The sequence below is a fragment of the Bombus pascuorum genome, chromosome 3 (genome assembly GCF_905332965.1).
Source record: "Bombus pascuorum chromosome 3, iyBomPasc1.1, whole genome shotgun sequence".
Classification (NCBI taxonomy): Eukaryota; Metazoa; Arthropoda; class Insecta; order Hymenoptera; family Apidae; genus Bombus; species Bombus pascuorum.
Window position 1 is genome coordinate 19,294,566 of NC_083490.1, and position 27,257 is coordinate 19,321,822.

The 27,257-nt window shown below is 38.4% G+C and overlaps 1 protein-coding gene across 2 annotated transcripts in view; it reads right to left on the minus strand.

Moving 5' to 3' along the window:
* LOC132904809 (PH domain leucine-rich repeat-containing protein phosphatase 2) overlaps nt 1-27,257 on the minus strand; it is an 84,982-nt gene that overhangs the window by 36,187 nt on the left and 21,538 nt on the right. For both annotated transcript variants that reach the window (XM_060955522.1, XM_060955523.1), the window contains exons 3-4: nt 14,807-14,941; nt 5,086-5,318 (exon numbers count right to left, since the gene is read on the minus strand). In XM_060955522.1, the coding sequence (XP_060811505.1) occupies nt 5,086-5,318; nt 14,807-14,941 (368 nt within the window). The remainder of the gene's footprint in view (nt 1-5,085; nt 5,319-14,806; nt 14,942-27,257) is intronic.

The following is a 27,257-nucleotide window of genomic DNA, read 5'->3' on the forward strand; positions in this document are numbered from 1 at the left end:
AATTATTAAGTATGACAAGAGTATGTCGTAATGTCGATATGCAAACGTGAGGATATATAATGTACGAAGAACGCCTTCGAAGCTCACAGAGCAAATTGTCCACTAGTTTGTTTAAGGTTAATTTGTCTAATACCGTGCGTCAGTATTGGTAATAGGCGATTATAAGCTGTTACGACTACCGTAACGTCGATACTTGAAGCCATCAAAGTTGCTGTCTGCTAGAGGGAAAGAGGATAAATCCTCCTCCATAATTCATGTTATGTCTGCCAGCTAATATAGTTAATGCCGACCAGTTCACCTGGGCACCTGCGTCCGAAATACTTGCAAAATTTCCCAGCTAATATTTGCATTTTGCGACACGATCCACCATTTTCACCCTGAACGTTCCATTTTCTGAAATTATTCACAAACGCAGAATGTTGTATTCATAGAACTATGAATTTGCGTAAAAGTCCGTAGCCTAATTATCACGCTACAGCATTTTCGAAATTGTCGACGTTAAATTAATAAAATAGATAACTGTTGCATTCTTGTAATATATATAGCTTCTTCCTCTATGTATATACGTACAAAAATACAAAAGAATACAATGAAACAGGTTTTTAAATTTATGCCTCTACGATTTTGTGACATATAAATTGGAAAGAATTGGAAATGCGCAGACAACGCGACTTCTATCGAATCTACTATCAGCGCATATCCCGAATAACTAGCAGTTTGCCAGCAGGTACATATATACGTAGAGAAGCAATAACGCGAAACGTTTTCGTAACGCTTCTGACGGAACACAAAAGACGTTCCAACCGCTTTCTTGTCTTTTCCTGCGGCCAATACTGACATTCCGTGATCTACATTTGGATATTAAAGTTTGTTCATCGTGATTTCATATTCCGACAACGCCCTTAGGCCAATGTTTGCATCATTTCGAATTCCTCCCGTTTTCGGTGCTCTGAATCACTCGATAGCATCAACCATCGTCTTTCTTATTCCCAATTGTCTTCTCGTAGCTCTTTTCGATTTCTCCATCATTCCGTCGTTATCCGGCTGAGATATAAAAGGACGCTCCTCCTTTTGATTTCTCCGTGGCGCTTGACGCGTCGCGTCGTCGACCTCCTCTCGGGAGGGAAGATTATGGATTTTATATATTGCAAATTGATATATGCGTGATCCCTTACATTATAGATTCCACATTCCATTTACATAATATCACATTTTTTTGGTCGTATCAAAGAATTTAGACATTTTTTTCGCCACGTACACATCGTTCTCTCTTCGATAACAAAAAGAATGAGAAAAGTCGTTCATCGGTATGGCACCTAATCTCGAGAATATTCAAAAACTCGCAAATAATAATACACGACGCGACATTTATTTCCATCGTCATTTCATCCTGCTTCCTTTCAGCTATAATTAACCCAGTTTCACAAGCAAAGTTCAAAGAACCACACGAAGCTGCACTATCGAACCTGGTGGTACCCGTGTGTGATCGGTAATCGTTCGCGTTTATGGTACAATTTCGGAGACGCCCGAACGCGTAAATCGAATTGGTCCCTGTGGATTAGTGTCCACAACACCTAGCCAACTATGGTGCACACGGGCAACTCCGGCATCTCTTCGTTATTGGTGGGACGATTCGATTAAGCTGCATCAAAACGCGGCGGATGCGCGTGTTTGGCCTCATTTGCGAATGTACGGTGCACCTTTCTGATTCAGTGGCCCGCCTGGATCGACATCCCGTAACGGTATTATCTCCTATCGTTTCCCTTTGCGTCGCTTCCTCTCCGCTCTTTGTCAATGTTTCCCTCGCTATAAAATTGCTTACGGATTATTCGCTCGATCGGATTTCATCCGAATGTTAATCTTCGTAATGTGCTACAGGATCGTCCTTTATTTCGAGGTAACAAAAGATTCGAACAAACAAGTGCCGTAAATACATAATTAAGCCTCGGACGGCTCGATGAATAAGGATACGAAAAAAAAAAAAGATATCGTTGCGAGTATTTAACAGCTAGTGCTATGTGCCGATATGTGCGGCAGCAGAAAACTAGGAAGAAGTAAATCACCGCTCGATGATTTAATTTATGGTCTTTCTATACTTTGATCCATATATCTCGCGTTTATTTATCAATTTTTAAACAAAACCCACGAAATCTCAAACGCTAAGAGCAAACATCTTTTTCATCATCTCACAGACATGCCATCGGTCCGACGAGCCACACGATCGTAATCATCGAGTCGTGACCTGCCCCCTCCCCGTTATTGGCTCCGGAAACCGCAATCGTCCGCGTGTGCACGCAGAAACTACTCGACGAAGTTTCGTGCACTAATATCGAGAAATATGAAATATCGAGCGGGCGATGCCGATTGAATTCTAGAGCGGGTCGTTTATTGAACCCACGGATTTTCTTTATTCCTGACAGGGTATCGAGTCTCGTGGTGAATGCAACCAGAGAGAGAGAGAGAGAGAATCGACGACTGGTATCTTTTTAAGGAAACGGACCTCGAAGTCGGCTAGAGCTGCCCGGGTCAATGGCTTCCTGCTACAAGCAAGGATATAATCCCATAAGTCAGTTCTGTGACCAGCGTTCAAACAAATATCGACGCGATTGTTCGATTCCCTCCGCGTCTAGCCAGCGACGGATAACGATCTCTGTCTGTGGAAAATGCAAAAGCATTGATCTCCTTCGATGGTTCGGACGCCGGACTCTCCAGGTACTTTATTGAATCTCGTTCAGACTCGCGCGGCTGGTGAATTCTCGATTCTGAGGGAACACGTGCGCTACGATCGTGAATATTGCACCGGTGGTGGACCTTCGAAATGACCGCTTTATTGTGAGATACGTCGATTTTATACCTTTCAGAAATATCGTCGTTGGAATCGGCAGTGCAGGTCTAAGCGAATACAGAGAATCGACATTGATTTCGGAGTGATTTTATGGACATAAAATATTATATTGTCGCTTAATATGTAGTGTTTCAAGATAAACGGCATGAACGAGTACTAGGTTGGTGTATACGAAGTATTGTTTCTCATTTAAATGGAGATTAAATTTAACGGGAAATGAGAAATTTGTTGTCATATATACCTATACCTCTTAATTTTTAATATCAACAGGCATTTTTTAATTTGCAATATTTGCAGTGCAAAATAGGTCGTTTCTCGTAAGCACGTAAATCTTCAACTATACCGTGCTCATGAGAAAACTAAGGAATATTTAAAAAATCCTCTTATCTTTTTATCCGCAACGTCGGCGAAAACTTACGATTTCTTCATAGCTACACCTCATTTCCACACAACTGTCTCTACCTGTCTTTCTCACTCTTTCTCGCTTTGTGAATATTATAACGAAAGCCCCTAGCCTCGGTTCGTCTGGTCCAGGAGCAGGGTGTTCGTTTCCAGGATGCCATGCAAAATTCAAGCGGCAAGGATAAGGATCGCTCATTCTTCCGCGAGTTAGCCTAGCCAGCTTCTCTGGAATTGCTTTCGCCGGCAGAAGCTTAAAGTTTAAGTCGGTCGCGATTGTCTGGCAAACATTCGCCCCTCGAAGATTGATTTCGACTTTGATATTCCTCTTGCGGAAGTCATCTTACTTTTGACACGTTTTTTATCCTTTTTCATTTCTTCTTCTTCTTCTTCTTCTTCGTTCTACTTTTCTACTTCTTTCATATTGCTTTCAGTGCACTGTTTGTTGCTAAAGTTGCGACGTGAGAGATTCGTGTTAAAGTCAATTTTATTTGACAACTTCCTCACGCGTTGCAAAGTCAAATAAATTATATTTATTTATAATAAATCGTATTGGATGCATTATTAGAACAAAAGTTGTATTTATACTTTGCTTATTTCTTATTAATATTTGCACATTTGCACATTGTCCAAGGAAATTTGTATTAAAATTCGCCGTACAACGGTCCCCTCAAAACTGTCACAAACAAAAACACGTGTCCCCTCAATTTTCAAACTCTATTCCCTCCCAATTTCAGCTCAAATTTCCCATTTATTTTTTCACCACATTATTCCCCATTCCATCGTACCGTACACAAACTATTCGTACAGTGCACATAGAAAAATCTCTAAAACGAAACAATTTCACCTTCAATCTCGAAACTCTTCGAGACAAAATTTCAAATATCCCTTTCGAGTTTTTCCACGAACAAGCAAAGAGCTTTCACGCGCAGCGAACGCGACCACGATAAATATTTATTCCAAATTATTCGAACGAAGCTCAATTCCATTTCGTTCCATTTCATTCTGTTTTAGCGATGGTTCTTTAAGGGAAGAATAGAATATTCTTGGGTGGAAGCAAGCGTTAAAAATTAGATTGGAAATTAAATTGACCGTAGCCGAATGGCTTTTCTTCGGGGCGAAGGGACGGTTTCTTTGTAATCGTGCTCTTAATTGAAATTGGCAACTCGTTTAATCCCCCTTCGTCCGCAATTCGGTGAAACGCGTTCGGCGATTAAACTCTTCCACGTTTTGGCCGAGCATCTTCTACCCGCGGAGAGTTTAATGCCGATAATTAGAATTAATTTCGCGAAAACCCTTGTGAACGCTAACGATTAAAATTCATTAATATCGATGTGGGGAAACGAGCGATAAAACTGTACAGTCGTGAGGAAATTTTCGTTTAAATATCCACGTGTGAGAAATTTGTTGGATAGTTGCCTCGATTTGCAGTTCGTTATTCCAACAAATTTACGATACTCTAATCCTTAAAATCTTAATAAAAAAAAAAAAAAAAAAAAAAATTAAAAAATACAGGATATTTCAGAAACAAGCGATCAAATTTTCATACCGTATTCTATTACCTCTAAGCCACTGACCGATAACCATAGAAACTTTATTCAGATTAAAATTTTTAGGATAATTTATCGAGACCATCTGAAGCTTCCTGTATATCCATCCTCATACTCTGTTTTTACGCTTTGGTTGATACAATTTTTCCTTTGAGCCACAGAGTCACTGAAGAAATAGCAAAAAGAAGTAAAACAGAAAAGAGTAAAGAAAGAAAATGTGCAAGACCGTGATCGATATATAGAAACGAAATTTCCTCGTTGTAAATTGTTCTGTCACGTTGTTTGACTTACCTGTTTAATCCAACTTTTCCACAAGTCTCTGTCCCAGGGGTGGTGAAAGCCGAGATATAAGTGCCTCGTCTCGCGATGGTGACTGTCCTCTTGTTGTTGACTCTGATGACACTGTTGAGTGACTCTTGGAAATCCAGTGATACGAAGTACGAGTTTGCCCAAACGTGACGGGGCATAACACACCGCACCCCCGCCAGTTAGTTCCATCCACTCTGGCCTAGACTCTGGACAGGCTAAAATCAGGATGATTGATATCAAATTTAGTTACGACCAATTTGACTCGGTTGTTGTCGCGTTACTTGTTTCGGTAAAATCGAATGGCAAGACTGGGGTTGACCATCCATCATCTTAGGGCTGTTATAGACAGATCATCGTTATGTATATTTGAGGTACGAAATTTTGTGACCGATCAAGTAAAGAATCATTTTTGGAATGTTTATTAGAGTGAAAGAAGTGTTTTTTTACCTCTGGTCTTTGATTCTTAATCCCTTGCTTCACGATTAGGTTCGAACAGCGCGTGCCATAAACAATAATATGGTCGGTCGGACGTTGAGCCATTTCACGGTTTGACTGAACGCTCGAAGTTGTGCAAATCGCAAATGTCTTTTGATACATAAATGCGTGTGTAAGGTATAACCTATTTTATCTTACAAGATGTTTGATAAATAATGACTACCAATTGATCATCGAACAAGAAAGATTTATTATCTTAAAGTAAATAATAAATCAATGATATCGATGTATCACGTTTCTCACACTATGCTATAGGTTAAAAGGTTATAGCTTTTAATAATGTATTAATCATCTATAAGATTCCTTCGTTCATTAAACCCGTCTGTAACTCAACATTTTTATAAGATCTACAAACCTACATTTTATAGTTTCACACTTGAATGTCCCAATTGCGATACACACACTCGAGCAAGTTAATCGTAGAGCACTTTGAACGAAACGAACTGCGAAAACAACTATCCGTTCTGAATGACCAACAGCGCCATAAAACGTGGACGGTCCTTTTGGAAAACTCATTGTATCGGAGCGTTAGTTCGCGAAACGGCGCGGCGAGCAGTTACCTCTCGAGCGATAAATTCCGGAGGATCAACAGTTCTGCCGGCTTTTTGACAGTGACAAACGCAGCCGAGTCGCGTCATCTAATTACACGGAACTACGAGTGGCAGCTGTCCATCGACGTTTCGAGCGAGCCAGGTCGGAGGTGAGCCAGCTTTAAATCCCGCCGCGTTCGTTTCACGCAGCGTGAACCACGCCTAACGCGGCTCGCGGTTTAACAACGCGGCTACCGACCAACCGATCGAGTTTTTCCCAAAAGCATCCGGGAAAACATCGATGCAAATCGGATTTTATTTGATCGTCGCGACTGGATCGTGTGGATTCGTGCAATACATCCCTCGGGTAGTTCGCTTCGAATAATAGCGGCCTACGTGAATCGTATTTGACGATTCGATCGCGATCGTTGGATTGCGTCAGTAGCATCGAGTTCTTACCGGGTGACGATAGATATCCGTGGATCGTATGTGTTTGTGCAAACGCATGTTTTTGTGGAATGAGTGTAGAGAAATGGGTATTATTATTTAGAATAAATCCCTCACCCGAAGGAGATCTTAGGTTTTTATGAACTCGAAATATATCGTTCAATCGGTGTATCGATATATGGCCGCCATGTTGAAAATTAGCTTCGAATATAAATTCATGCAATTTAATAAAAGCATGTCTTTTTTCACCTTTTTTGTGAGAATCATTAGATTCAATGTTATTTTATATTAGAGTAATACGATACAAAATTTTAGAATAATACGAAGAAAACTTTTGTTTCCCAAGGAGTTTTATATTTTCGGTCGTTACGGTAAATTCGATTTCTCTCTGCAAACGATAGTCCTTATTTCAGAATCACTGCTTTCTGGGTCCGCACAAAGAGATGCCTGATACAATTTCATCTTGAACGAGCGCACTGAACACCTATGTATATTCATTATAATTTTCGTGCATGCTCGAGTGTGATATCATATTTTACGTGGAGTTCTTATGGGACCAGCGGGTTCCACGTATTCACTTGGGAGAGAATTAATAATTGCCAGTGATTCGCTTCCATGTGAAAACAATTGCACGCTAATGTGTATATACGAGCGTTTGTCTGATATAACATTATCCTTTGGGGAACAATTGCTTATGAAAGTAATCTCTATAGACTCGTGTAATTCGATAATATTGTCGTTTGGAAAAGGCTTGTTCGCTGAATTTCATTTCAACTTACGTTTCATTTCATTCTATATAATCGAAAGCTTCCTTTAAATTAAGATCTACGATGATTGGTAATATCGCGTTTCTTTCTTCAAAATTTTTCATGTAATTTAAATTTTCTTGTAGTCACCGTCGATTCAGAGAATATCGAGGAATTCTCAATTCGATACTATGATATACTCGATGGTTAATCGTAATTCGAGTTCATTATTCTAACCTCCATTGCATGTAATTGATTTAATTAAAATTTGAATTTTCTCATATTTTCAGAACAGAATTAATAGTTTTAATAAGAACAGTGATTAATGAATAATTTAATGAAAAACCGAATAGAATACTTTTTAGAAGAAAGAGTTAGAAGTGAAATAAAACATAACCTGATTAATATTTCCTATACAGCTTTACCTTTTGAAAGGTTATATAAATCTTGGTACCAGCTTTTCCTATCGCATAATTCTCTTTTAATGCACAGATAAAGATTAATACACTTTTCATCTTGATATAAAAATTTTAAAAAGTTCCATTCCTTGTTCATAGCATATAACCGTATTATTATTGAACACCTAATAAATGATGAACACCTTGTATAACGTCATCGACGCGACGCAAAGTAACAATAGGGCAAACCGGGGTCGCGGGCAATTAAAACTTTGCGGAAAGCTTTTCAGGCTACAGGGAGCTTGGCCAACGCTCTGACTCATTAAGCAAACCCGAAAACTTTTTCTTACAATGCTAATGTCGATCGCTGAAATGATCTGATTGTGAATAAAAGAGCGCGCTTTCTTGTAAAAAAATGACGAAAATTGTTATTAAACGGAATTATGTTGGAATAAGCTTTAATTAGTTTTAATTGGGTTAATAGCTGACGATAAAAGTGGTGGTAACTTTGAAATCAATTTGAAAATTAAAATTATGATCTCAATGGCAATAATTTTTCACCTAACCGCTAATTCTTCGATTTCTATTTGAATTGATTTTTTAATTATTATGTTTTTTGTGCTATTATATCGATTATCCTCTTATTCGTCTTCTCTAAAATCGCTGCATCGTAATTAGTTAAATGAAATTCCACAAATCTGAACAAATGTAGAATATACTCGGTAAAATTAACAACCATTAAACTATTGCCAAAAATAATCATCGCGTGTAATTAGGAAACGGCAAGTGGTTAAATCTCTACCGATTTAAACAGCTACGGTCCGTTTCAATAGCAGTTGGCTCTGTAGTTGGCTAGCCTTTCCCTTTAATGACTCGCAATCAGAAACAAATCTCGCGGTGGCGTTGCCATCAATGTGCACTGGCTTTTCTGATTAACGTCGTTTAGTTTCTACCATGTGATTCGATTCTAATCAGTCAATTTCGCTGTTCCACAGCGTGGATTGCCAAAAAGCTGGATGTTTCTCTATCCATTGCGGTCGTCACCTTGGTCACGTTAGTTACTTTACGCTTCTGCCGTTGATCTTCTTTTTAAAACGTGTTGTTTGATCAACAATTTCAACAATTTCGAAAATTACAACACCATCACGATTGACACAGTCATTTAGAATCGCTTTTGCTTTTTGGGTAGATACTAAATAGATAGTTATAGAGTTTCGTGTCGAAAGAAAGCAAACTAAATGATTAGGAAAATATTAGAAAAACATACTCATTTGGAATACTTCCCCGCTAAGTTACTATAACTAGCATAAAAACCAATTTAAATTCGTAGCTCGAGCAATGCAATTTATATGTGCGCTAAAACTAGTTGTCAGCAGAGGAAATCGCGCGGGATTCGAGCTTTCCCGGTTAAATGAATTTAAGCGCGTCACACATTAGAAGATCAAACTTTTGGGTGGCAACGAATATTAGGCCTGTTTAAGTGGAAAACGCTCTGAAGCAAAATACGAAATATCCACTTTGCATTAATTTTTTGTATATTTTATTACACCGATACATAATATTACATTATACAATTCGAAAGTTGCAATGCACCGCTTTCTTTTCTGTCCAACCGGTTTAGCACCGTCCTTCGTATAGATAAATTTATTTATCGCAAAATACGAAATTGTATAGAATCATTAGCGGCTTAATAACCACAGAACTAAATTCCGACCTCGTTTCGGCGAAAGGTACTCTCGGGACCGCTAAATACCATTTTTACACACGTCAGTGAATTTGTCCAAGCTTTTCTTCAAGTTACTAGCTGTTTTGTAAAGTTTCACCAAAGTGAAGGCAATGTCCCGTTGTTTGCGAGCGATTTTTGTCATGAACAAGGTACGACTATCATCGATCCACTGATACATACGTTAGATTCGCAGTTTCCGCGTGGCCATTAAATCGCCAATGACTTTCTTATGAGCAGGATGCAACAAACGGGACACGCCATGCAGAGAACAACCGAATGACCGTATAAATATTCATTGGACGATTTAAATTCATAACTTGCAACGCAAATCGACCAACCCACGTTTTATTTTCCTTGCCCGTGTGTGTGTCTTGTGTATACAGGTGTAGATGCACGTTAGATGGTTGTGGATGTGCAAACGAGAGGATAATTGAAGCGTCCGGGGAAAATGAAATTTTCCGTTTTTCTTCGCTCCAAGTACAGTCTACTATTGTTGCTTTGCCGTGTCAGAGGTTTGTACCCTGCACAAACATTATTTGGTAGTTTTTATTTTTTAACGAAGATCGTGCCAGGTTAACTGTCGATGTTTTCCTGGTTTGAGTCAGTTTGTTTTGAGATTAGCTATGCAGTCTTCATTTGCATTATAATAGCATCGTCGAGGAAAATGTAAATTTTATTCAGTGTTGGAAATACTGGACGTTTACAGCAGCTTTGCTTTATTCGGCTCATTTGTTCTGATGCATTTGTGTTATTCTATGATTTAAAAATCTCAAAATCATAAGCTGTTTTTTTAAATATTTCTGACTATTTGTTAGATAAATTAACTTGTAACTCGAGACTTGTAAAATTTTACTAATAATATTGGTCCAATTATCTGCAAGAAGATCGCAGTGATCAAAATATTAAATTCCGGGGCATCCTGTATCTGCTTTAGCGGATATCGGCACACTTTTGCGAAAATCGCTATCGGATAGAATCCACGATGACCGCTGGATCTGTAGCGGACCTGCGACATAAGCGGTAAGTTCTGGCTGACATGAGAGGGCAGCGTCAAAGAGACCCATGGCCAACTCTAAATTCGCCTTTTCCGCGGTATTGCCGTTAATTTCAAGGAGGATGCGCTTTGACGGTCGTTCCTTCGGAACACTGAGCTTGATTAAACTCGAGACTAGTTGTCGGTAACAGGTGTTCGCCATCGGCGAACGTGCTGAATCAACAGCAAACAACCAGGGCGATCCTGTCTCGTCCCTGTTCACCGACTTCCGGCCGCGTCATTTTCGGCCAACTTATTTACTTTCCGACTTTCCGTGGCCGCAACGCCGGATAAGAAGGCTTTCGTGAATTTCAGCCGGTGATTTGCGCCTGGCATCCACCTCCGTCAGCTTAAGTTCGTTTGGCTTAATTAGCAGATGATGTCGTTCGATGGTTACTTTTAATTTACATTTTTATTTTAATTTACCACGTGATAGCGCCTCTGTCGTTGATTGATGAAGATGTGCCACCGGATAAAGGTCATGATGTTAACTAGGGCGTTTGGATTAGTAGCGACGTGCTTAAAGATGAGAGTCAGATTGACATGATGTCTTTTGTAGCCTAATTTCATGTATAACGAATATATATTAATTTCTTATTAATCGAAACGAGATAAAAAGCTATATCGACGTTTGTCCCATAACCAGGTTGAATCGCTCGTGTTTCCCCATTCTACTCGCAGGAAACGCAATAATTTTTAATACGTCGAAAACATCCGCAAACAGATCTACTGCAGCGAAACTTAAAAACACGAGGAAAGTTTCCATCGGACTTGACGCTTTCAAGGGAGATCAAAGCGATATTTGCAAAGGTATTTGGCACCTTTTTACCAGTATCACAGCCATTTGCCAGCCTATATCGGCGCATCGATCGGCAGAGACTACCGCGAATCCATAGTAAATGCCCATTGATTCCGACGTTTTTATCAAATGACAACGAAGTTGAACGTCGCTTTGCCGAACGTGCTCGGAATCAAATCATCGGTTCCTCGTCGACGATCGAGTTTTTCTTACCGTTCGATATTTCCCGAGCTACAAATGGCGAACAATACCATGGAAAACAGTCGCGCCATACCTCTCTTTCTCCACTTTCGTCGTTCTTTTCAAGATTCTGTCCAATCATCGACACCGTTTCAGCTTCTGTCTTATTGTCGTACGTCTTTTCTTGCTTTTCTTCTTTCATCTTTTTATTATCTCCTGTTTTATCTTGCTTTTTTATGCGAGCAATCGACTATTAAAATTCATGGAACGATGCTTCCGTTATTCCAGTTGTTTCTTCGCCCTCGCGTCGAACCAGGCGAAGTCAGCTTCGAAAGTCGATGTCGTTCGATTTTCCCATTTATCCAATTCCTACTTTTCGTCTCTTCTTTGCTTTCTTTCCTTTCTCTTTCTCTCTCTCTCTCTCTTCTCTTTCGCTGCCTGTGTATGTTCTTTTCGATTTTGTTTGTCGTACATTTTGGAATAGAGCAGCGAGCATTGGAAAAGTTGCCGATCGATTAATTCCGAACAAGACACTCCGTTTTTCGCCAGTTTCATCCCGACCGATGCCGGCTGCATTGTTTTTTGCACGGTGCAATTTACGATCGACAGCTCGCCCCTGTTCCCTTTGTGACGAGCGCATCTATCGATTCCAACAGACGCGATTAGCTTTTTTCCGCGCGTGATCCATCGTGGATTATCCGACACGATCCTCAACGTCATTATGCAGCAACGATCGTTGCTGAATTTTTTAACGACAACAAGATTTTTATATAAATTATAAACTTTATAATTTTGTATTAACGTTATTTATTAAATTACTTAAAAATAAAACCAGATTTATTAATTAAATATAGAAGACTGATTCTATTCGACGATTAAATAGATAAAACGGGAATTGCTGCGAAATCGGTAATAAACGATTTAGTCATTAGTTTCAAGCTGACCACATCAAAGTCTGATCGAATCACATCGTAGAAAACTAATAGCTTTTCCAGTGAAACAATTACGACTTATCGACACCATCACACGTAGCGATTAATCTTTTTCGTCCTATAAAGGTTGGCCACAAGATTCCAATGAAATATAGATCTATAACACGTTAATGTATTGTTCGTACTAAGTGCGGATTAAATGCTCAAAGGATTAAGGAGAAAAATAAACAAAATATACCGGTTTATTCGAGAAATATCGCGGCTTTAGGATATCATTACACAATCAACCATTCAATATGGCGGTGGATCCGGTGGATCTGGATGCTCGAAACCGTAATTGCACGTCACCGCGATAAATCCTTTCCTGGAAAGAAATTCTTGATCCGCGGAACGTACTTAGGAATGGTGACAGAATCGTTTCACGGCAAGGATAAAGGACAGAACGTAGATAAATCATGGTGTTTCGTGGACAGGATAGAAGGATGGAAAAGAGGGGCGGAGTTCGGAGGCAGATCAGAGGGTGTACAAAATTGAGCCTGGATGTTTTCATTTCACCCTAAACTGACGCGCTTTTATCTTCTGGAGCAACTCGCAGACGTTTACGTAAAACGGCCAAGCTATCGTAATTGAAAGTGAAAGTGAGCGATGAAAGTCGTTCGAATAATATAATTAGATGGTTTTTAATAGAAAAATTATAAAAATTATATGCGATGTACTTTAATCTTGCTATAAAGATTATAAAATCAACTAAGCACGAAGGATGAGAGTTTTTGTCTTTTGGGCTTAATAAAAACAGATTGAAGGAAAATATATCTCTTCGAAAATTTTTCCCATCATTTCATCGAAGCGACCCGATTCCTTTAACGTCACACACACATGTTAGAATATCCATAAAATATCGACATACAAACAGATTAACGAACAAGGACATACCATTCCATCTCCTGCAACAACCAACCAAACGAATGTTTCTACCCAAACTGACAATTCTTTATCTGGCAGGTTAACTCCTCAAGTGGTCGCGTTTCCGCTCGCAAAAAGAAATCCAATTTAAAGTTCACTTATCAGTCATGGGGTTAGATACTTGTATCTTACCTAACGTTCGACCATCGCGGCTATGAATCCGACAATTGATTGGCGTAACCGGTCTAACGGAACTTTCGGAGGATAAATCAAAGCTGAACATAAATCGTAGTTCGATATTGGAGATTGCAGTAGAGGGATGTTTTCTTTTCACGAGACATTCGTATCTGCGAAGCCATGATTCTATCGAGAGATTTTGTTGTATTCTCGACTGTAACGCGTAGACAAATTTATTTCCACTTTGTTACACAGGGTTTCCACTACATGCAATGCTGTAGGTAAAATTAATTTTGCGCGAGTCCTTTATAAAATTAAAACAAATATTTTAATAAACAGGATATTTTACAAACCTCTTTTACAAAATTTAATATCGTATTGCTCTCTAATTTTTTCATAAATTTAATATCTACCTGATAAATAAATTAAAAATATTTATCCAATATAAATTTCACTCATTTGAATCAATACTCTAATTTTTTCTGTATATGTTTATACATACAAAGCGAAAACACTCGATGCTTTCGTTAGATGTTGAAATTATAAAAGTCGTAGTTGGAAGACGAGGAAACAATCGAGAGAAGCGGAGTTGAAGGAAAAGAGGAGTGAGATTTATAAGTCGGGACTCCTTGAAACGAGTTTACGGAAGTTTTGATCGTCGAATGAAAATTACGAAGTTAGATTATGAGTTTCGCCAACGAGTATGGCAAAAAGCTGTATACATATGTGGCCGATGGCAAGTGTTCGCCGTTCTTTTATGATTCATACGACATGAATAATTTGTGTAATAAGATCTTGATATCCCATTCCAAAGTTTAACCACTTCACTCAGAAAATTACCCATAAAATTCTTCCAAAACTTTACAAACATAATAATGGCTTTTTAAATTAAATTCCAGAAATATTCTCGGCAAGACCTAACATTCGTTATATTCTTGCAGCATTGTATCAAATGACACCAAACATTTCGTCTACTAATTGTTATCATATTGTTCTAATTCTAATTAATTCCGTATAATATATCTAGATAAATATTAAAAATTCGTGGTTCTGCTGCTGATATAATTCGCCAGACTTCGATCTACCTCTCGTGCATCACAAAAAATCAATGGCTCAGCGTTTTTCACTAGCAAGAACAAAGAATCTCATCCCTGAGCGTCGCGGCACGATGATATATGTTTCAATAATTGCTCTCGCAAGAAATCGAGCACGGAGCACGAGATAAAGCCGGTTCTTATCCTTTCCTTGTACGTTCGACAGGCCTGAGGCTCCGTTTCTACCAAGCGTTTCTTATCCCCATAGGGGAGGATTGGCGAAATCCCGCGTGGAACACTTACCTGGATAAAGGAACAGCCTGGATCCGATGACAGCCAAGGGTCGCCTCTTCCACTGGGGAAAAACCAACCCCTTCAACACGAGCGCGTACCCGCAACGGCTGTATCCAACAAGCTCCGGCAAGGGCGATGCGGGTCCTGTGAGAAAAACGGTGAAGAGATGAGCTACGGTGTTTCTAATCGGCGTAGAGAAATACAAGTGATGTAGTGCGATTATTGTGAAAGCTAGGCAAGTGGGTTGGCATTAGATCGGGTAATCCTCTTTTATAAATATTTCTTATATAGTTGGTTATATTATTTTCTTACCTTTTGTTATATATACTGCCATAAGTATCGCAATACTTTTTTTTCTGTTTGAAACCCACCACCAAACCGTATCATACGTCGTAAGTCACATACTGTCGCTAAATATATTTTTCAACAAGCTCTAAAATGATTCTACGCGATAATAAAATCAATGATTACCGTACCAGATATGCGAAAGCGAATGGTCAATTATTAATTTCCTACGATGTTCACGATCGGAAGTTTTATTGGAAAGTCAATACTGTATTACTATCTATTTATAATCATGTCATATTCTCACATTTCATATATAGTTTGGATTTCGACTCCAGAAATCAATCGACAAAGTGGTGATAAATATAAAATTACATAGAACGATGTCGTCAGCTTTTGACGTGCCAAAACTGCTTTAAACTGAAATTCTTCTTTAATTAGATTAAAAGCTATAATTTATTCAACCCAACCCATATTCTCATCGTAAATATTAAATGAACGGCAGACGAATGTCAATGAAGAATTTAAAAGTCAGATAATTAAATTCAGAATTATATAATCGGAGATTAAAAATCCTTCGTCGCTCGAATAAATCCTGACTTGATACGAATTCAGTGCGGCTGTGAAATTGTTAATTAGTATGCGATTCTTTTCAATAGTCGCGGTTATTTCGCGCAAGCTGTTGCGACAACGTTGAAAAATAAGATCTCGAATTCTCCCTCACGCTGTAAGTTCCTCGTGCAAGATGCTGCCCGGATATGGACTTTGAATTTATGAAATTTCTTTCTGTATGCCAACGAAGCATTATGTACGCGAAATTCCTGCAACTTCGAGGAAATATAAGCAACTAGGAAAATTAAGGACGAGGGAACCGATTTCGCTGAAACTGCCGGCAGCTTTAATATGCCCATGCTACGGTTTTAGCGAAAAATATCGAAGATAAGCAATAACTGACCGTCTTATTAAACCTCTCTTTATGGGAAGAAATTTGCATCGCCGAAATAACTAATAGGATGGTATGAGAATCCCTTTATGATGCAACGATTCACCTATTCCCCAAATTATCTAGAAAATATAATATGGGAATTGTTTTTGCTATAATTTACACGAATAAAGACACTAGATATATAACATAAATCTCTGCTGAAATTAAATGACAATTTATTGGAATGTTTCGTAAGTGAGATCGTCAAAATGCGAAGGATTAAAATAAAAATAAATTTGTTTCGGTGTGGGAAAGTGTAGGTTAAGCATCGAAATGTTGAAGAAGCCAGTTTATGTTTTCAAACAGCCACCTGGTAACGACGGAAGCTACAGCTTTGGAATTGAATTAAAATTAGAAACGGTTAACTGCGTAGACGGTGAGCACAAGTGACATCTGTATGCATCCGCATTAATGCAGTTTCGCGTTAGAATTCACTTTCGATGTTACCGAAATTCATCGTTAAATAACGCTTCATGGCGCAAAGCATGCAAATCATCCCCGAGAGACATCATAGACGGCGTTCACTCGAAACCATCATGTATATTTCATGTAGAAATGCGCATAAACGGCTTCTATCGGCCGCGCAACTACAATATTTCCGATCGTTACATTTGCTTTGGCGGCAATTTTCCCGTCTTATTTATATTTTTTACAATTTGCATTTCTTATCGTACTTTTAAATTGGAATTTGCGAGATTTCCTCGCTTTTGCCTTCGTATCGTGTTTGGCGGTGTTTTTCCGAAAATTTATGAGAAGAAAGAAGTCAAGTAAACTTGATAAATTGTGTTCCAATATGAAATATGCGTAACATCAAATGTATGTAATAATCGACCAGCTCCTTCGGAATTTCATACCGTTGAATATCTTAATCAACCAACATCGACGAGAGGGGAACCAAGCATTCCACAAAGCCGCGAGTTTGTCCGACGAACCAGCAATATGCACGTTATATCTCTTGGCATACTAAATGAAAATCTATCGAATAAATATTGACGTTCGTGCGGCTTCTGACGCAGCTTCGTGCTTGCTCGCCGATTAACGGACCACGGTTATCGCCAGTTACGCGCATATATTATGTATAATTCAGCATGTGAGCTCGTTACATTGTCAAGAATAAAAACGAACTCTCGAATTAGAATTGATAATATTTCGATAAACTATATTAATTTGGATTTCGGAATTGTTGGAATTTGAATTTCAGAGTAATTCCCACTTATCTGTCCGATAACTTAATATAATTCAGAAATAGTTATACACATTGAGAAGTCGAAACGTAGCAAGTTTCCGGAAATAGATTTAAAACTCGCTCACATCTCAGTTTTATAGCACTTTTCCGTATTATCGCGAGGTTTATCCACTGTCCACTACGATATCTATGGAAAAACTGATGAGGTAGGATTCACAGCGAAACAGAATCATGATATTCGATGGGAAGATGACGAAGTGCTGGACTAACTCAATTAACCCGTTGATGGTGCTAGCGTGGCTGGTTGGTGAGCCATTAAAAGCGTAGTCAGTGTAACAGGATCCAAGCACATCCTGTAATTATCTACACCTCTAAAATGTCGTTTCTGGACAATTCCACGAAAGCAGTAACTACAGCTATCTCGTTGGCGACTTAATCTCGGCTACGGTCCTCGAGATGGACGAATTATAATTATATGTATAGTTATCAAGGTATCAGAAGGTGTATCTTTTGTTACACAAATAGATATGAAACTCGATCTAACAAAAAGTTGACAGAAATGATTCAGGTAAAGCATAGACACGAATCGGAGAACATTATTATTTGGTAATTCTTTTCTGCATAATTTTCTGCAAGATTAAATGTTCTTTAATAAATATCGAGAGTTAGAAAGTGTTACGTCAGCCGACTCTCTACAAAGATCAGGCCACAAACCGCGGACAAGATGTCCGCACGTCCTTATTGCGTACCCTCAAGATTCTCAAGGACCGACCAAAAATCTCAGAAAATTTTAACTAGTCTTTCAGATCGAACAAAGATCTTTTTACTGAAGCATTTTCTAAGGTTTATGGTTTGTTACGGGAAAACACAGGAAAGTTAGTTTTTCGCACGGCGATGCTTCCTACTACCAACTTTCTATCGAGGGCGGCTAAGACCCTTCCTAGTCCACCAACAGTCTTAATAGCCAATCAGAAACAATGTCTATTACCCTCACTTTCTCGACCAAAACTGTCATTAACAAATCCGATGGTCCCGTGCGCTAGACACACTCTTCTCTAGCTCTCCTCCGACACAGCATCGTCACTTTCGTACCACTTTCTTTTCGTCGTTAGAACAGTCAACAAGTCTGTAACGGGTTCTACCCTTAAATTAGTTCGTCTTCGCCGTTAGAACATTTAACGAGTCTGTAACGGGTTCTACCTCCAAACCAGTTCTTCTTCGTCGTTAGAACAGTCAACAAATCTGTAACGGATTCTACCCTTAAACCAGTTCATCTTCGTCGTTAGAACAGTCAACAAGTCTGTAACAAGTTCTACCCTTAAATTAGTTCGTCTTCGCCGTTAGAACATTTAACAAGTCTGTAACGAGTTCTACCCTTAAACCAGTTCATCTTCGTCGTTAGAACAGACAACAAGTCTGTAACGGATTTTACCCTTAAATTAGTTCGTCTTCGTCGTTAGAACATTTAAAAAGTCTGCAACGGGTTCTACCCTTAAATTAGTTTGTCTTTGCCGTTAGAACATTTAACAAGTCTGTAACGGGTTCTATCTCTAAACCAGTTCTTCTTCGTCGTTAGAACATTTAACAAATCTGTAACGAGTTCTACCCTTAAGTACCAGTTCTTCTTCGTCGTTAGAACAGTCAAAACGTCTGTAACGGATTCTACCCTTAAACCAGTTCGTCTTCGCCGTTAGAATAGTCAACAAGTCTGTAACGGGTTCTACCCTTAAGCACCAGTTCTTGTTAGTCGTCAGAACAGTCAACAAGTCTGTAACGGGTTTCTTACTTATCTTGTACCGACGCATCAGTCTAAGTGTTCATCTTTACAAAGCTGCCGGAATAAACGATATTATATACGTATTAACACCTCAATCAAACCACCCCTATTATCGTAACAGAAATAAGATCGATCAGTTCGTGGCGTCGATTGTTTAATTGTAACGAGAATTTACGACTCCCGTTGACGTGCCTTCTCGCGATCGCGTCTCTCCGCGAACGGTCGTAACAGAAAGTTTTACAATATTCTGAACGTGGTCACTAGTTTATGCTTTTCGAATTTTATCTTGTCTGCATTACGTAATGGTTGCATTAGTAGCATTAGCTCTTTATTTGCGAGGCATTTAGAAAAGTCAATGCGAAAACAAACATCGTCTGGAAATTGTAAAGCTTCTTTGTGTAATGCGTTGTGAATGTAAGTTAGTTAGAGAATCAGAAACATAAAGACAGAGGATGGAGTTGACGGTTATTTCGAGCAACTTAATTAAGAGTTTCGAAAAGCTATAAAAGCAAAATGATCTCGGTACAATTGATACATTAAAATAGAATACTTAAGTGTACTCTAATACCTCAATTATCCAACAACAATGAATATTTCCGCCTTGTGTGGGTGTCGGCAACTATTAAACCGTAATATTCGCTTAATGAATAGCAATTCGTTTTCTCCGTGACGTAACTTTTCCCGGAACTGTGGCGAATTTTACTACGATCTAACAATATACTCTCAGCCGCAATTTCGTCGAAGGACCAATTTAAATCGCTGAGATAGTAGGCAGGATTTCCGGTGGAACTTCCGGTCGATAAACTATCGACATGCTCCGTTCTTGCGCGAAACTCGTTCTAGGGTCCCGTGAAATTTCGCGCGACGCCAGAAGTTCTTGCTCCTCGTAATTTTGGAAATGGACCAAGTGTATCGTTCGCGTTAGTTCCGGCCTTAACTTCCGGCCAGGAGTACCATTTGTCGTCACGGCGAACTTGCCGCCGCCGGCCGGATAACTTTCGAGTCGCGAAATTTCGTTCGGCATTAGTTTCAAAACGCGCCTCTGTTCCGCTACCGGTACTCGACTAAATATTTACGTTGTTTGTTGCAAAAGTAATGCTCGTTGTGTTTGGCTTTCTATGGTTAAGTTAAGATTTAGCGCAGAAACGGAAGAGATTAGCCAACTAAATGGAACGATTTAAAATTGTACTGCCCTCTTTGCTTAATCTTTTAATTCGCGATGCTGCGTTGTAACATTTAGTTTAAAAATGCGGCGAACTCCGCTTCCGATTAATATCTAACCCTTTTCGGCGAAAGCTCTTTTCTTTCATAAAAATGTAAAACGTTTAGATAGCAGAAAGTTTCAAACGTAGTACATTTAAAACAAATACCAGAAGTTCGACTGCACTGCGAGAAGTGAACAAGAGAACAAGTAAACTTCTAGACAGTTTACAGGAGCAGAAGCATTACAATAGTATAAAACTTCAACATTATGATTTACCTTTTTAACTTGTTTGTGCATGTAACGCAGAAGGACTTTAAAATTTGCTTTCGCTAAGGGCTTAGTAGCTGTCCGAACATTCACCGAGGATATTCATGGATTTGGATGTAAGTATATCTCGGAGTTACGGTTCGAAGCCGTGATTTAGTATGCAGTTTGATCTTCTACGATTTAATCTGAATCTAGGATCCTGTTGAATATACACTTGCAAATATTTATCCCAATTGTCAGACGATTTCTATGTTAAACCATCCGATAATACTTTTGTTCAACTTTTGTTAAGAACAAACCTTGCGAATATTTGAAATTAGATTCTTACCATTCTTCGATAACCATAAATCAATCGAAAATTTTCAAAAGTTTATTGTCGTTCTATTCAAATCACAGAATCCACGAAACAATGATAAATCAGCAATATTCAGGAAACAAAGGGAAGAGATACACATCCATCAAATATCTGTAGTCAATGTATCAAAATTCTTTTTCTTATACATTCAGTTATTCGTCTATTATTCATCCATCATTTATTATACAATTCCTTCTATTCGTTTTCTCTTTTATCCGTTCGGTTCATCATTTTTTAAAGCTGAATGGTCATCGGCCATACAACGTGCACTACGCCCTATTGAATAGAGAGGCTGCGAGAAAGCATAGTCTTTGGAGTTCACGCATGCCACCCCAATTATGACGTTATTGCCGCTATTAATGAGCAATTTCAGGGGCTCTATGCTATTGCCCCCGTAAACTCCAAGTGCATTATGCTAACTTACGTTATACAATTTGCTGGGCTAATTAAGTTAAGACGTTAGATAGGCGCGTAACCACGATACCCGTTTCTGGGCTGTGCTTGTTTCCAACCTTCTTCTTCTCGTACGACTCTAGAAAGCCTCTAAAAAGCTTCGAGAATCGCCTTGTCGCTTCATATTTTCTGCAACCTCGGCACTAGATTGGTGAATAAGTTTGAGACTCTGATGTACTGGTTGAAGGCTTTGGAATTTCAGCGGAGAAATCGATCGACAGAACAATTCCCTTTTTGTGAAAAAATACGCGAGGTTCTCTTGTAAAATGGTGTAATTGATGTAACGGTGGTTATAGGTTTTAACTAGCATCAAAACGTGAATTAGCAGAAAAATCCGCAGTCTATTTATCACCGATTATTATTTCCGAGTCGCACAATATTGTAAAGTGCCAAAATAAACGCTTTTATTCTGTATATCTTCTGTACATATATTTTGTATGTATGTATAAAACCACAAAACTCATCTACCAATATAATTTTAACAAAACGAATTTCTAAAAAAATCCGTGTGAAAGAATCACGAGCTTTCCAGGGAATCGGTAAACAATCGGACATTCAATTTACGAAATGAAACAATCTGTGCCAATCACTTTTCCGTTATCGTTCGAGAAAGAATGTTTTTTTGTGAAAAGCCAGATCGAGTATACAGTTCTCGAAACAAATAAAACAGTGTCCGAAAACAAAAAATCGGACTTGGACTCCGGGTATTATCTGATGTTTTTACATTTACAGAACATACTAATAATATTTAGCTAAGAAATCTTAAAACACTTTGTAAAAAGAATATCGTGACTTAATATTTTCCTTTGAGAGGAATTTAAAGCATTATAGAGGCGTTTACTGTTCTTACTGTACTGAACGTATTAACCAACAATCTCTTTGGAAACGTGCTGATCGACAATAATTGCATCAGGTCTGGTCCGTCTGGTCTTCGATCGATCTTCACGGTACGCAGAAACAACGAGACTGCATTGAAAGCGTAAACTGTGTTCTTGCTCAACATCCTGTGCGAGCATAGAAGGTGAATCGCAGTCTAATCGGTCCGGGAAACTTGAGTTAAAAGGAGTGAATTGAACGCGTGGACCGATCCCAAGTAGAAGCGGACTCTTTGAAGCGTTTGCAAGCACGGCAGGAAACGCACCGAGAAACGCTTTTACCGCGTTTCAGTCGAACCGAAATAACGTTACAGGTTCTCTTGCTGATTAATTAACCGACCTTGCCAGATACCCTGAGAAACCATGCAAGTGACAGTTCCTTTGTGATTTCGCGTTCCTTAAAACGATGATCCTCTGTAGGATACTTTGTTGATTACGCCTGGGTAGTAATATCTTTTTTCTGCGTATTTTCTTCTTCCTTTTCGCGCGAGAAAATGCGAATCTGGATCTTTTAGGCGCATATAGATCGAATACTAGTTTCTATCGCCGATTTACGACGGGGGTTGAGAGATAACGAGCAAACGAGCAACAGCCAAAATTTACGTCGATAATGAATCCAATTTCGACCAATGATACATTAATCAACGTAATGGAGAGTCGGTCCTTAGTTGTATGCGATGCTAAACAATGCGCAGTGTGTCGATAACAATGCGTCGCTCGTTCGTTATTTGGCGGTTTCCGGTGACACGAATTTGATGGACTGTAGAACAGTTGACAGTATGCATGAATATTACAACGAATGCTATGGTCCGGAGCTATAGATCGTTTCGATTATGCCAAATTGGGTTGTTAAGGCTACCGATATCTTGAAACACAATATTTGGATTGTTCATGATGTTCATTCATGATCGAGTGTTCTTCGCACGATCACTACCACGTTACTACTATACGCTTTGTATTGAATTCCTATTCAGCCGTTCTCGATAAAATCTGTTACGTTCATCCCTTCAGCTGAGACAATTTTTTAAAAAAATAATTTAAAATTCAATACATATAATAATATGGATAATAAATGAACTATAGAAATAAAAATAAGATGGTAAACTCCACCGTTTTCATTTCATAATGTTTTAATATATTATAATATTGTACAGTTTAAACATCAAGGATCAGATCGTTTATTATTTAGAACCGTTCCTCTAGTTTTATTACAATAAAAGTTAATAAAGTAAGCAAATTACCTTTTCCTCGCAGTAAATTCTGCATGAAAAGAAACCTGTATCAATCTTAGAGTCTCGGCGGATTAAATATACCCGATATGCCATATTTACTCTGCTGCAAGCTACAATTTATCTTTATTATTCCAATTCAAGCGAACGTTTCAGCGTTTATTATGTTTACTCTGTCTCACCAGGGGATGAAAGAAACAGAAACGATCGATGTCACAAAGGAACGTCGTCATTGTACGTACCACGTACAATCTTTTAAAAGAAGATATAACCTGATCGCATTTTTATTCTAAATATTCCTGTCATTCGTCCTTCATTTTCTCTAATCTCTGAATTAAATACACGTACACCTGAAAGGCATACATTTGATCGTTATAGTATAGCCAGAATAAATTTTTATATTTCTTGCAAAAGTTTATTAAAAATTCTTCATAAAAGCTTTTTCCTTTATATTTGCTCTCTTCTACATATTCCTCCATTCTTCATCTACCCCATAGTTAGCAAACTGTCGATTACCATCACAATTTTTCCACGATACAATAAATTAACGTCCAAGGTCGCTACCCGTTCGACTACCCTTAAAACACGGTAAATTCATTTGGCCAGTGTTCCAGCAACCACGACTCATGTCGTGGCTGGGGCTGAACATGTTTAACCATAATAACCGCTAACGACTGAGAGTTTCCACAGCGGAACTTCCGGAAACGAGGCGTTCGCCTTGCCGGGGGAAACGACCTAACCGGCTGGCTAAGCTGAAACGCTAAATGCCGATTACAGGCCGGCCAACAGTTCGGAATTTCTCTTGGAAACTTCTCACAGGTTTCTAACCAAGGATTACCTTGGGGACGCGGCGATTCTACAGGAATCCATGACGATTTCATCGTTGGCGCAACGCGGTTACAGAAGAAATCGGGAAATAGAAACGGTGGAACACGTTTTCTCCCCGTCGATGATTCGTTTCCATGTAATTCGAGTTTTATATATTTTTATTTTTTGATTACGTAAACTCTCTCTTTGAATATGAAACTTTTATAAAACGCCCTTTTTCGGTAATCTATTTTTTTTTTTTTTGGGAGAGGCAAATTTTTTCGGATTTGACGGTTCTCTTTGATAGAATCCTATTTGATGCATTTATTTTTCGATAACGTGGGCTGCCTCTTTGCCTATGAAATTTTTTTAGACACTTTCGGCAAGTATTTTTTAAATTGGAAATTCTGTTTCATACCATCTTGTGACTATAACGCATTTTAACGTTCTATGCTCTGTCTATGAAAATAGAAGATAACGATTCTTTAACGTAGACAAACGATATTATACTAACATCGTAACGATCTCAGCATTCCGCACGCTACAACAAATAATTGAAATCATCGTCTTCGTTATATCCAATCTTATCTCGTTCTCCTACCTCATTCTCTTCTTTTCCATCACATTAATATTAATTTCCCTTCGGGCGAGATCAAATGTATCGCGAGCCATCGTTTAATTAAAATCTCGAAACGCTGTCGATATTCTCTGCTCTAACAACGTATATTTCAACGGTGCAAGGCAGTGGCAATGACAGAATAAGCGTGTATCCAAGGTGGCAAGCAATTAGTACGTTATTTGATGGGCAAACACCGATTAACCATTCCGAAGTGCCAGAGGGTGAGAAAGGGGAGTCAACAAGAGTGGCTGGTGGGTGAAGAGTAACCGAGACTTTGTTAAAGTCATAGTCTAGACCGGAGATTGTACGCAACCGGACCTGGCTTTTCGCAAGTTCCGTCAAAACCAGATATTCTCTTCAATTATGGAATAATATACGATGTTTGGAATCCTCTGTTTGAAATACGACGCTGTGAAAGAAATACTAATATATTTCTACGATAGTAATATTATTATAAATTTCAGATTTACGATATTTGTTTCTTTGATATTAGAAGATGTTAATGCGGTTGCTTTGCGAGAAAATTTCAGCGATTTTCTATTAAGTGTAACGTTAAGAATAACAACGGAAATATATTAACACTTTAATGATCGGTACATTTATCTATAAACAAACATCTATGACCGGAGAGCTTTCATTGATATTAAAATATTTGGATGTGAATAAATATCAATAACTTCGGTTAATAATGTGTTTATTTAATATTTTTTAACACTTTTTAACAATTTGATTTATCGGTTTAGAGTATGGTACTATTCGTGGACTTTTCTTATATTTTTCTTAATCATATATATCACAGAATAGTTGATTGCTATTGTTGCACGGTTTATGTAGTATAATTATTTCAGTTCCCTCTACTCACAGTTTAATTTAAGTTGTACAATTTAATTTTAATATGTATCACCCTATTAGTTGGCAAGTTGATCCACATATGTTCCCGAGTCAGAAATCTCGTTGGTAAAAATACGAAATGTAAGAAATAAAGAAAACATAACGAAATAAAATGCGAAGGATAAGTGCAACAGAACATTTTATAATGAATATTTTATCGATCCAACGTTCTAAAAATATCGCACGATAATTTTAATTACGTCACACGTTCTCAGTCAATAACATTCAGTTTATAGACATTTTAAGACGTCTCCGATCGTTAAAGTGTTAAGTATAAAATTCAGAAAAATAAAAGATATAGTTGTTCGTGTTGACATAATTTTTAAATTTTGTATTTGATAACCTAAAAATCGTAAACTTTAAGAATAATGATTGTGCTCCAATTTCTTGTCCGTTACATTGCCTGTCTCTCTCAATCGTGTAACTTTATCCTCCATAATATTCTTATAAAAGCAGCTTTAAAAGGAGCAGAGACATTAAGTTTTTTCAGACATTTTAATCTATGTCATCTTTCTTCAGTATCCATAATAACTTTCCACCTTTTATTAACTTCAGCAATATCAGCAATATTTTTCTGCTCGGTTGCTAACTTTTGAAAAATCTCTCTTTATACCTGCCTTCTTCCTTCCGTTAAAAGAAGCTATCTATAGTAATGGGTATATTAAAAGTTGTTGACATTATCCGTTTTCTTTGATTAAGATAACAGAATAAAAGGTTATGAAAAAGAAAAAAAATATACAGAAAGCAAGAAGGCTTTTACTTCGGAACAAGCTCGCGAGCTTTTCACTGCATCCTTTGTGTTATGCACGAGCTTTTAATCTTCGCTGTCGCAGGACATTATGGCTTGCTTTGCTTCTTTAATGCCCTGATTCGCCATGTTCATGCTGTTTACGATATAAAGTATTAATAAACATAATGGAGAGAATCTAACATTCAACACAGATGCCAAAATTAACATACTGATTGAGAAAAACCTCTTCATAGTCCACTGACAGTTTTTCAGAGACATTCCTCTCGCGTTTCATAAGTGTTGTAATATTTATAGACGGAGGTGTAAGTGACGCTGGAAAGTACGTTACCAGGATATAAAGATGTAAACTAGTAGCATTCTAAAAACAGGAGCAAGCGGAAATTGCGACCGATAAAACAGAGCTGTGGCCATGGCTTCATGACTGTTCGTTAATTTGCGACCCCGATGAAGTATCTTTCGTAATTTGCGTAGAAAAACAGGCAAAATGAAAGAAGCGAGAATGGGTCTTCTATACTTGTAACAGTGTGTTACATTGATGCCAGAAACACGCGGTGTCACACCGGGACGCTGGTATAAAGTTGTCGCGAACAATGCACATCCGATTTCCGGCAGCCATTCACTGCGAGGAATTCGGTCGCGTTAAACTGTACGGTTAGTTGATCGACCGATTAACGCTCGACGATGGTTTCTCGGGCAGCCACGTAATGAGTTATCGCAACTTGATAGTTCATAAAATTGATTGTGTCGATTGATCGGCTCTCGATTGTCCCCAAAGT